This window comes from Gossypium arboreum, chromosome 3 (assembly GCF_025698485.1).
Source record: "Gossypium arboreum isolate Shixiya-1 chromosome 3, ASM2569848v2, whole genome shotgun sequence".
Classification (NCBI taxonomy): domain Eukaryota; kingdom Viridiplantae; phylum Streptophyta; class Magnoliopsida; order Malvales; family Malvaceae; genus Gossypium; species Gossypium arboreum.
Window position 1 is genome coordinate 9,150,548 of NC_069072.1, and position 12,147 is coordinate 9,162,694.

Below are 12,147 nucleotides of genomic sequence, written 5' to 3' on the forward strand. Positions count from 1 at the left end.
TATCATATTGTTCTCTTTGTGTCTCAATACTATTACTATTGTAATATACGAGTGTGTGTTTTGTTATATATGTATATATTATGTGTATTCTATATTTATACTACGTACATTATTATTTTTGTATTATGTATAAATTAAATATTGTGTTGTTTATGTATTTTATTCTATAGGTATATATCTCTTATGCATATATATAAGTACATCTTTATGTAATATTATTACTACTAATATTAATATGTTTTGAACATTGAAATTATGTATACATATATATATATATATTAATTATTTATTACTATGTATATACTTCAATATTATTAATTATTTATTTTATCACTACTAGCTCAAATAATATATGTAGTACATTTCCAACATTATTATTACTTATATATGTGTGTGCAAAATATATTGTGTATATATTCTTAATATCATGTATATATATATTCATTGTTTTCTTGTATTCAATATTATTATTACATTTAATCTTGCATGCATGGTTATTATTATTATTATTATTTTTTTAATATATTTGTCATGTTCATTATTTGCTTCAGTATATACCAAGTTCTTTCATTTATTTATTTTTATTCTTTATCAATTTTGTTTTACTTTACTTCGAAAATTACATTTCTGTTTTCTAATTAATTTCAAAAATCAAGGCAGTATATCGAGTTAACACCAAGTCTTTGATTTCATCGCTATGTTGGGTGAATATCAATTGACTCATGTTAAGACGATATATCCTTCTCAAAAATCAAAAATTAAAAACTTTTTGTCTTCTTTAAATCGGATAACGACTAAATGTTACATTGAACTCGTATTTTTAAAAATCAAGACAACACGTGTTTACAAGATACCAATTTTGGGCGTCGCGAGGGTGCTAATACCTTCCTCGCGCGTAACTGACTCCCGAACCCTATTTTTCTCTAGATTTTTGCGTAGACCCAAATTTGGCCTTCATTTTTGTTCAAATAAATTTTCTTTTCAAAAAAGATGATTTATTATGTGTCCGATCACACCTAGAAAAAAGGATTGGTGGCGACTCCCCTCTTTATTTTAAAATCAAACTTCAGTTTTCAAGTTTTCAATAAATCGCCACAATTAGTGACCAAAGCTAAACATTTTTACGTCGCTACACTAACTTATGGGGTTTTGATATTCTCGAGGATTCAAGATGTCGTGTCCTAACTTATGAGATGTGACATTTAGTTATTTCGAGATAAGAGGGTCATTAATATTCATTTCGATTTATTTAATATTTTTTTAAATAAAATTAACATTAATACAAAAAGGATCCTATTTTTAAACTATTTTCAAATTTTCAACTTTCGATGCTAAGATATGAATTAATCAATTAGGTACCAATTTTGGGCGTTACGAGAGTGCTAATCCTTTCTGATATGTAACCGACTCACGAACCCGTTTTCTAGATTTTTATATATCGAAAAAATATTGTTTTAATAAATTGAACATCTTATTAAAACATTCAAATGATCAAATTACGATGTGACTCGATCACACCTAATAAAAAGGATCGGTGGCGACTCCATTTTTATTTTTTTAGAAATAAAAGTAGACCTTAAAAAAAAAAAGATTTCGAAAGATATCAAGCACACTCACCCCCTGCTTTGAAATGCTTCATAAGGTTTTGACATCACCAATTTTCCTCATTGGACTTTGAGCATCTCAATATTGTAGAACTCAATTGCAATGTCGAAATGTAAAATCATCATTATGTTGCTAGCATTTTACTTTTACTTGGACAATGTCACCAATACCTTCAATTGATCAGTAATAATTTTTTGTATATCTTGTTATATGATCAATGATGAGCTCGTGATAATTACCAAGAAAGTGGCTACAACATCTTTAAGGGAATGAAAAGTGGAGAAGATGAATGAACTTGTTATTTCATCTTTTCAATGAATCTGAGTTGAGTCAATAGTTTCAAGATCCTCTAGGCCCAACATTTTTGTAAAATCAAAAACACTAATCCCCACCCCAAATCAATATCTTCTCATGGTTTTAGTTGTTCTAAATGCTTTTTAGAATGATATTTGATGAGGTTGGCGATTGCATATAATTGATAATTTATGCGATAAATAAATTCTTCTATTTAATTGTGTTTTTGGTGTTCATTTAGCTGATTGGAAAATGTAAAATTGAGGCTAACAACCTTCTAAAAATATTTATATTTTATGTATAATTATTCAAAATTATTTTAAATATCTATGATATAGTATAAAGAACTGGTGTCTAGGTTCTCTTCTCTACCAGCCTTTATAGGTTATACTCGTAAACTTTTAACGACCAAAACAAATCCATTCACCAAAGCATTACCATAATTATATAAAAGAGTTTCAGAGTAGAATCCATTCCACCGGTTGACAATAATCGTAACCTAAAATTATCAATCCAGACAGATAATGGTTAAAAGACGCAGTCCTCCAATAAGCAGCAGCAACAAAGAGTAGCCAAACTGCAAATACAAACTCTGATTATAAGATTTCATGGTTATCTAGCATAACAGATGAGATCACATAAAGACATAAACATCTCAATGGAAATTGCATTGCTTCATTCATCTAAAAAAGCAGAGATAGAGATTCCATACCACCCCGTCAGGAAGGAAGTGCAACCATTGTGAGTGTAATCATTCCTAGGAGGCAGGCGTGGAAGAAGCAGCCCAGGTGATGATGAAGGGTAGCCCTCATAACAGTAACCTTGATAGCCTGGTTGTGGTGGTGAGGGCGAATGATGAGTACGGGTATATCCAACTGGAGTTGGCGGTGGAGGGAAGTCTGGCCCTGGTGGAGGACAGGGCCCTGTTTTGCACTATAACAGTCAGTTGAATATTCTCATTAACAATCACTATGAATATTTAGAGAGATATATGTTGATATAAACTTTGTTGAGTTGTTCCAGTAGTAAAACAATGAGCAATTAGGCGCCCTGTATCACTAAAACATTCGATTGAACCAACAAAATAACCAAAACATATAATATTAAGAAAAGAAAGAAGAATGGAAGCAAGTGGGAAGAGCAGCAACCTGAGGGGGTTAGGGGCTGATGAGAAACATGCTGATGGTTGTAACTCATTGTTTCAAATTTAGACTCCACTGCGCTCAGGATATAACAAGTAGTGAAAGAAGCGGAAATTTAGTAGGAAGGTTCCCTTAGTTAAAGAATACAACTCCTCCTCCAAACTTGTTCCCCAATATTACAAACAAAGAAAAAACAAAGGGAACCACGAGTGATGTATGCCACTCTGATTTTTTATTTTTCTAATTACCTAAGAATATATCTCATCTTTTAAATTCCTTTACATCTATCTCATATTTATATGAGAATCTATCTTTTAAACTTTTTATTTTATTAATTTGTTCAGTGCTACATTAATCACTCCACTGTTAAAATTGAACGAAATATTCTAATTTCTTTTTTATTTCTTTAATTTTTCTTTTTTCCCTTTCTTTTTTTCTTATTTTTTTCATCTTTTCCCTCCTAACTCAAAATCTTAGCCACCGCCTCTCTTAAAAATGTTATCACTTTCTTTGTCAAACCACTATTGGTGAATGTTGTCCTGTCAATGAACGATGTCGAGGGATACTTCATCCTTTTTCTTATTTTCTTTGTTTTTCTCCTTACCCATAGTCACCACTTCTCACCGTCGCTACTATGATCATCCAATGTCTTCTTCGGCATTAGACTACCAATCCAAAATCACCAAGGTAAAGCTCAAAGTCTCCTTTTCACTTTTGTAGGATTAGATTTCTCAAAAAAACCTTACAAAATTATGAGGTTACTCCCAAATCTTTAGAATTTTTGTGCTTCGATCTCTTAATTCCACTACCAATATAGCTTGACCTGATATATTTTTCTACTTTTGAGCTTGCCGTGAACCCAATTGGGCTTTCCTTGGAGTACAGGAGACAAACCCCGTTCAGGGTATGAGACCAACTCCCCTCAACAATAAGAATGATTAAATTTCAATTTACTCTATATACTTTAAATTTTGACACAATTCGGTATTGAGTAAAGTTTTTTTTTTAATTTCAAAATATCAAACCAGAAAATTTAACAAAATAATTTTAACGATGTTAACAAATAGATTTAAATTTTAAATCAAATGTAAATGAACTAAATTCCTAGATATAAGAATATGAAGATTAAATTCTAAATATACGAATATAAATACTTTAAATAAATTATAACCTTTAAAATTTAACTCCATAATTTAGAAAGATAAATAATTAACTACGTAAATCAATAGAAAAGAAGTAGAAAGTAGAGTATTTTGTTTCAATAACTAAAGAAGATGGCATTCGCATGGAAAACAGACAAAATGAACATTGTTGATTTTATTTATCGTAGTAGATATCCTTTTTGTTGACACAAACGAAAAGGTTGGTAATTGATATGTTTAAGTTATATCTAATACCTGTATGACTTCTGATCATTCCAACTTACGGTATGTGTGGCATCGATTCCTGCTCCCACGTGTTGATCCAGTTAGAGGTATAAATACTGTTAGATCTATTTATGAAACGTATAGAATATATGAGGGTTTGGATAGAAGTAAGAGGGCTGAGAAATGACTTTGAACAGAAAAAAAAAGTTCATTTTAAAATATAGGTTGAGTTTAGGCTTTAATTTTTAAAGATCATCAGCTCGGCCCAACACATTTAAAAGTACTTGTTTCACATAATATAAACAACATACAAAAAGATATTTACAAAACATAATATTATTGTTATAGTATTTCCTGTTACTGACCTGAAACTCGGACATAACCCCGAACAAACTATCCATGCAAAGGAACTTCGGCCCCACAAGGCAAAGACATTAAGGGCTCGCAGAGAGAGCTCGCGAGCTAAGTTTGCATGGTACGATAAATACGTGTTAAGTCTAGAGCAGTATATATATTGGCGTGCATAGAGCAACCTAGGACGTCATTTCGATCAACAGTAATTATATCTTATAAATACCCGATTCCCCTCGTCAAGAAGACACACAACAAAAACACTCAACAATTATATTATCTCATTATCAACTACAATAATTTTCCATTTCTCTCTGGTATCATTATTATTTGAATATGATCCTATATTCTTTCTTCAAAGAACCATTGCTTAATGCTCCATCTTTTTTATATATAATTCTAGTTTGTTAATATTAACCCATTTCTTTTTATTGGTATTTTTCTTAGATATTACTTGATTGATAATTAAAATGCCTAGAATTTTATTCAAGTGATACCTTTATTTCCATCAATAAAATTAACACAAGTTTTTATGTTAATTTTTAACTAATAGTTGTAATTTAAATTATACTCATAATTATCACAATTTTTATATTTTATACTCAAAATTCTATTTAAATAATAACCCTAATTTAAAAATAACACATCTATTTTTATATCAAAATTTTTAACTAATAGATAAACATAAATTTAGGTATGTAGATGATTGTGTCCTTGTATGTTGAGAGAAAGATGTCACTCTCTCTGCCACACGTACATAACAAGTGGCTAAATTTAATCCTCACACGCCTTAGGGTGGACATCATTTGATAGAAAGACAACCGACGAAACTGGAAACTTCCTAATAACACCCGGTCAAGAAACCAAAGCTGAATTTCTAATCTACAATTTCACTTTTCTAGAGAATACTTACTTGGATGCAAAGGAAATAAAACACACTTAAATACCTAAATTTCGTGAATTCTCCACTCAACCCCCTAAGCAAATCATCCATTTCATAAATATTAATCCACCAAAATAATTATCCTATCAGTTCAAAGACACCATGTCATCAACACCTCCTCAAGAAAACACTAAAGTAGAAGGATCCCAGGAACCCATAGTAGAAGCACCCCCATCGGAAGAAGATATTAAGAAATGGGGCACGCACGTCATGGGAGCCCCTGCAGCTCCTAGTGCCCATCCAGACAACCAGAAGGCGGCTTTATGGAATGCTAGTGATCACCAACAAATCTATGAGCTGCCCTATGTCGTTTATTCCCCTGCAGAAAGACCAAGCCATAATCCTTTTGAACCTGTGATTAACATGTTCAATACGTGGAGTAGGAAGACCGAGTCTATAGCACGCAACATCTGGCACAACCGTAAGTTCATTAAATTATAGCTAGCTCCTTCATATCATAGTCCTAATATTTGTGGACTGGATATATGAAATTACAGTTAAAACTGGACCGTCTGTATCGGAAGCAGCATGGGGTAAATTAAACCTGACAGCCAAAGCTATAACAGAGGGTGGATTTGAGTCTCTGTTCAAGCAGATTTTTGCAACTGATCCGGATGAAAGGTTAAAGAAGACATTCGCCTGTTATCTCTCCACAACAACAGGCCCTGTTGCGGGTACGCTCTATTTATCAACGGCTCGGGTAGCCTTCTGCAGTGATCGGCCCTTATCTTTCACTGCTCCTTCTGGTCAGGAGACTTGGAGCTACTACAAGGTAATAATATAAACTATTTAACAAGATTAATGATATGATGAAATGCGCATTAATTTAGTTATATTTTGCATTCATTAATGAGGACAGGTGATGATACCTTTGGCGAATGTGGGCAGTGTTAATCCGGTGGTGATGAAAGAGAATCCAGTGGAGAGCTATATTCAGGTAGTTACGGTGGATGGGCATGACTTCTGGTTCATGGGATTTGTTAATTTTGAGAAAGCATCGTTTCATCTTTTGAACAGTCTGCAAGATACCAAGCCGCTACCCTGAATCCAGCCTAGCCTAGGGGCAGACTATATGTGTGGATGTTATTTTTTAAAATTCAGATGTTGTTATTAGTAGGAATATGAACACGTAGATTGAGGGGTTTGACGAGTTGATTTGATTTTTTTTTGGTCTAATAGATATCAAGATTGATGTTTCCAGAATTTTAATTTCCACACTTTTTACTTTTCATAACAAAATTATGGGGTTCCATTTTCTTTAAGTAAAAGGAATTAATCCAAATAATTATAATAAAATATCAGACAATATTTTCCGGATTACTTGACAAAAAAAAAGAACACTATCCCAATTAATAGAATGTCCCTACAAATCATTACAACTATGCCATCAAGGTAAAGACAATTTTTTTTAAAAGAAATTTTAAACATGCAAAACGTATCCTTCAAAAAAAATGAAAATTTAATTGTTCATATATTTTAATTGTAAACTAATATCCAATAATAAACAAATTTCATAGCTCTCCAAAATGTAGGATAAAAATATAACAAAAATTTATTGTAATATTTGGATGGGAAGTTAAATTTGCTGCTATCCATGAAAATTAAAATTCAAAGCAAAATTTATACTTTTGTAATTACTTTAAATTTGTATTAGTAACTTGATATATAACACAATATATATCTAATTTTGTGTCTAAATTATTTTTCAACAAAAAATACTGAACGAAAATTAACAAAAATAAGCACACACATGTAAGACAATGCTACTATAAAAGTAAATGATAATTAAAAAAAGTAAATAATATGATTTTAAAATAACCCTTATTTTCCAAAAGAGTTAAAAATATGTGGACTTTATTTAAGGAAAATGAAACAGATGATTTAAACATTTTAAAACAAATGTAAGAGGGAAGGACCACTCTTGCTGTTCCACCCCCCACAAAAATAAAGGGTAAAAAGAGAGCATACTTGTAAAACACAACCAATTAGGCTGTCTCGGTGCATGTATGAAAAAACACTTTTGGTATCCTACACTGATAGATCTATAATCAGATATATAGGCACCGATATCTAATCTTTCTTCCTTCTCTTTCTGCAGCTCCCTCACCACCGACAAAGCGTCTCCTTCCATCATCACCGTCGAAAACCCTAGATCTAAACCATCTAGACTGCTTCAAGACATGCAGTCGCCTCAGTTGCCGATGCAGTAGGTATGTTATCATGCAAGCTAGTTTTTGAACCCAGTACTACCTCGTTAATTTGAATCTCTAATTACTATACATGCACATGATTTTTTCCTATGTTTGTTGAACACAACATCAAAGTTGATTTTGATGAGCGGGCTTTCCAGCGACTTCCATCATGCCAGTTTCCCTTTCTGGACATGTAACTTCTAATTTAGAACCTCCAATTCGCCAAGATAAACTTGCTGTGGAATAAGATGATTTTTGCACTCCTTTACCGATTAATTTGTTTCTCGATATCCAAGTCGCCTATATTGTACATGAAAACAATCGACATTGCCTCAAAGAATTGTGCTCAAATATGAATATCGCCCATTCTCTGTAGTTTGATTCTAACGCAGATATTGGCCAACAGAAATTTAATTGCTCCCATATCACCTTTGTACGCGGGCAGTCTCGGAAAACTTACTCCAAAGTTTCTACCTCGCCAGAGCATCTAGGGCATAATCTAGACTCTACTAACCTTCTGTAAAGTAGATTAGATGAAGTAGGAAGAAAATTTTGAGAAATTCTCCAGTTTAGTATTTTAATCTTACAGGGTGGATCCAATAGCCAGATTTTTTTTAAAAAAAAAAAGTTGTAATAACTTGTTTTTGAGTGATTTGGGAATTATAATTCCATGGTGAATTAGTAAATATTATTTAATAATATTTATGAGTTTTTTAGTGTTTTATTGATTTTTAATATGATAATTTTTGTTAATTATTCAATTAGTCAAGGTACAAGTGATATGTACTGAAAATAAGCAGTTTTGGAAAATGATGTATTGAGATCTCGTTTTCATAAACTGATTTTGAGAATTTTTAATTCAATATTTATAGAGTGATTATATAGATGAATTGAATTTTGGATAAGTAATTTTACTAAATTAGTGACTAAATAAGGTACAAAAATTAAATTATAAAAGTGGTAAAATTAACCACTATAAAATTGTAATTAAGTGATAGATATCAAATTAGCAATTTGACCTTTTTAAATATAGTGGACGGTGGTGATAAAAACTATCATCCATCAAAATGGTTAATTAAGGTTGATGTTAATAAATTATGATTAATTTAATTAATTAATAAACTAACTATATTAAGTTAAAATTTAAGAGTCATCATCCATTTTTCTTTTTTCTTCTTCACAGTGGAAAGAATGAAACCTTGAGAAGCCATTGATAAAGTTTCAACATTCAGCTAACTTTAGTTTTATGCAGGGTAGGAAATTTATTACAAAGTACCCTACTTCCATTAATTGGGTTTTTTAATAACTTTTAATTTTAGAATTTTTAAATTTATAATTCAGAGTACTCTTCTTCTTCATATCTTTCATTTCTTCTCGACACAAATTTGCATGAAAAAAGAAAAAAAAAAAAAAGGCAAAGAGAGATGAAAATGAAGATAGTGTAAAACGACAAAGTAAATAAGAAAAGAGTAGGATCAAAATGAATGTGTATTTAATGTTTCTTTTAAAGGTCTAAGACTAATTTTTATAAGATTGGCTGCGAAAAATTAATTGCAAAATTTTGGTTTTTCTTAACTACAAATGATTTTTATTTATTTTAAATATATTTTATAATTATTGTTAAAATAAATTAAAAATATCAAAATGATTTTTTAACAGAAGTTAACAGCTAGGTGAGAAAAATGTAACAATTTGATAACAATAGTGATTATTATGTAAAATTTAAAAAAATAGATAAGTGAAATGTAATTTTAAATAAAAATTAGGGAGTTTAGCGGTATAAATATTGGGTTGAATAGGGTGGTTTGGAATTTTGCGTTTCATTCACAAACAGAACTTGGCGCACCTTCCCGGTATCTTCATTTCGGTAACATAACGCGAAAATATAAGAATTAATTTTTATAAAAGTCAATGAATTAAACCAACAGCGGTCGCAGCCTCTAGACGTTTCGTTTGAGTCATTATAAAATACCACTCGCTGACTCAGATATAATTCTACATTCATAGCTTGCATTAGTTGACGAAGCATCATATTATCGGAGATATAAGAAATATGTCGAAGACGGAGCAGCCGGTGCTAGGAGTCCCATACTATGCAGGGCCACGGATGGATGGATACCAACTGGGGAGGATACCAGCCAACGCCATATACGGCGATCCAAAGGGAATTCCGATTCAGCAAACCATGTATCGGGATACTCCCGCTCCTTTCAATTGCCCTTACTGTGGTAATTCCGGTCTCACCCTCGTCAGGTATTTCCTCTTTCTTTTTCATTCCCTTATTATATGAGATCCGTTTTCTCTAGTTCCCGATCATCTATTTGAGGAAGTTGTGTGGGATTGTAATGACCAGAGTCGACTCTAGGTCCTGCCTGACTTCTGAAATTTGTGGTTTGTTTTTCTTATATGCGAGTTTGTATTTTTAATTTATAACGTCAAATTCAATAACAGCATTATATAGATAGATAGAATGAATCAATTGTAGTTTATTTTATAATAAAACATGTAGATGCTCTGTAGTTCCTAATTTTAGTTTATTTGTGGCAGTGGGTACAATTAAGAATGGCTTGTTTAAATAAACATGACCAAGCAATGAAAATGGCTTGTTTTTCTGTTAGCCCGTGGCCTGGACATATACAATATGATAATATTACTCTATAAAATTTAATGTGAAATTCAGATCTAAGCCTAGTTTGGCAGCAGTGGTTGGATGCATGATGCCCTTTATGCTTGGAATCTGCTTCCTTTGCCCTTCCATGGACTGTCTTTGGCATAAATATCATTATTGCCCAAACTGCAATGAGAAGGCGAGTCTTGTTTTACTTTGATATCCACTCTTAATTGTTTTCTTTCGGTAATTTCACCCATTCCATTGTTTTTGATTCAGATTGCTGATTTTGAGAAATCAGATCCCTGTCTGGTGGTGGATTTGCCCCAGTGGATGCAAAAGAGTTTTGCACTGCCTGCATGATAACCAAGTCTACTAAAACCCACTTTGCTTCTGAGTTCTGATTTGATGTCTATACAAAGCAACCGTGTTTTGAATAAAAGCTTTCCACTCGACTCTGTTGCCAGCCGCAACAGCCTGTTGTGTATTTTTTTTGGATACATATAATCTATCCATAGCTGAATTTAATGTTACAAGTCAGAAAAAGCTACATGCAATCTAAAATGAATGAAATATTATTGATATTTTTCTCTTTTTGTAAATAATATAATATAATTGATGCGTCTTTAGTCTAACAGAAACATAATTGACGAATAGCCCCTTGGGTTTGAACTATACAATATATGTTAGAACATAATAAACATATGTAATATTCTTCCAAATTCTAGATTAGTAGGCTACCTGGAGAAAAGTCGTTCCATTTAAAAACATGTTTATAAATTTCCATAACAAAATGTATTTCATACACGAAATAGGGAGTATGATTTGTGTGAGATCCTTGTTATTACAATAATAATTTTATTTCAAAATACATAAATTATGATTTATTTAATACTACTTTCAAGCCTCACATTATAATTTTTTAAAATCTATATTTTAACATGGTTAATTATTTTATTAACTACCATTAAATTCATCTTATCGAAAGTATCGTATCGTTTTATATTAATAATTTCCATTTTGAACTAATAACAGAACCAATTAAAAATATGTAATCACCACAATGTGCATTTTAACATTTCTTACTTTTTCTAAACCTATTAACTTACCCTTTTTAAGGGCATTATTCGATTCGGCCTTTTAAATCTTTTATATTTATGCACTATAAACTATACTGAAAAAAAAATCCATTAATTTTATACCCTGTAAGCAAATTTTAATAATATTATATTTTAATTTTGTTTATTGTTGCTTAGCTTTATATATTAGATTGAGCCTAAAGATGATTCCTAGCCTTCGCCCTTGTTATGAGACAAGGGTATTCTTATAGGCTTTGTGCTACTTTTTGTAAATGAAGTAGCATCAATATGACCGTCTATTTAAAAGCGTTATGAAGCAATTCCTTTACGTATGTAGTGATGAAAGTGACTAGTATATATAAATGCGGAAACTTCATTTACCTCTACCACCATTTCGTTTTGGTAGCTTATATCCAGTTCAGACCTAAGAGTCTCCATTTCCAGGTGAGGAAGAAGAGAAAGTCCAGCATGAGATGACAAGAGCCTGTTTCGTTAGCCAAGGAGACTGCCTGTGTGCCACTAAAGACTTACTTTTACCTTTCATCAAAATCCCGTTGGGAAGCGAT

At 31.6% G+C, this 12,147-nt stretch overlaps 3 protein-coding genes and 1 long non-coding RNA gene across 5 annotated transcripts; 3 read left to right on the plus strand and 1 right to left on the minus strand.

The window, feature by feature from the left end:
* Positions 1 to 2,298: 2,298 nt before the first annotated feature.
* Positions 2,299 to 3,096, minus strand: LOC128290227 (protein CYSTEINE-RICH TRANSMEMBRANE MODULE 7-like). Its single transcript, XM_053025413.1, has 3 exons — positions 3,048 to 3,096; positions 2,612 to 2,822; positions 2,299 to 2,476 (listed from the first exon to the last, which is right to left on the minus strand). Exons 1-3 carry the CDS (start codon positions 3,094 to 3,096, stop codon positions 2,428 to 2,430), a joined length of 309 nt encoding a protein of 102 aa, XP_052881373.1. The 3' UTR covers positions 2,299 to 2,427.
* A 2,539-nt stretch (positions 3,097 to 5,635) lies between these two features.
* On the plus strand, positions 5,636 to 6,905 carry LOC108485457 (GEM-like protein 5). The gene is made up of 3 exons (XM_017789296.2): positions 5,636 to 6,123; positions 6,200 to 6,474; positions 6,562 to 6,905. The coding sequence occupies exons 1-3, from the start codon at positions 5,805 to 5,807 to the stop codon at positions 6,745 to 6,747; spliced, it is 780 nt and encodes a 259-aa protein (XP_017644785.1). The 5' UTR covers positions 5,636 to 5,804; the 3' UTR covers positions 6,748 to 6,905.
* A 782-nt stretch (positions 6,906 to 7,687) lies between these two features.
* On the plus strand, positions 7,688 to 8,170 carry LOC128290081 (uncharacterized). Of its 2 annotated transcripts, none has more exons than XR_008279722.1 (2): positions 7,688 to 7,912; positions 8,027 to 8,170. It is a non-coding gene; the product is annotated as an uncharacterized LOC128290081 (long non-coding RNA). The 2 variants fall into 2 exon arrangements; XR_008279723.1 differs by having other exon boundaries at positions 8,053 to 8,170.
* A 1,555-nt stretch (positions 8,171 to 9,725) lies between these two features.
* LOC108485518 (GSH-induced LITAF domain protein-like) lies at positions 9,726 to 11,084 on the plus strand. The gene is made up of 3 exons (XM_017789370.2): positions 9,726 to 10,147; positions 10,575 to 10,701; positions 10,782 to 11,084. Exons 1-3 carry the CDS (start codon positions 9,948 to 9,950, stop codon positions 10,863 to 10,865), a joined length of 411 nt encoding a protein of 136 aa, XP_017644859.1. The 5' UTR covers positions 9,726 to 9,947; the 3' UTR covers positions 10,866 to 11,084.
* The last annotated feature ends 1,063 nt before the right edge of the window (positions 11,085 to 12,147 follow it).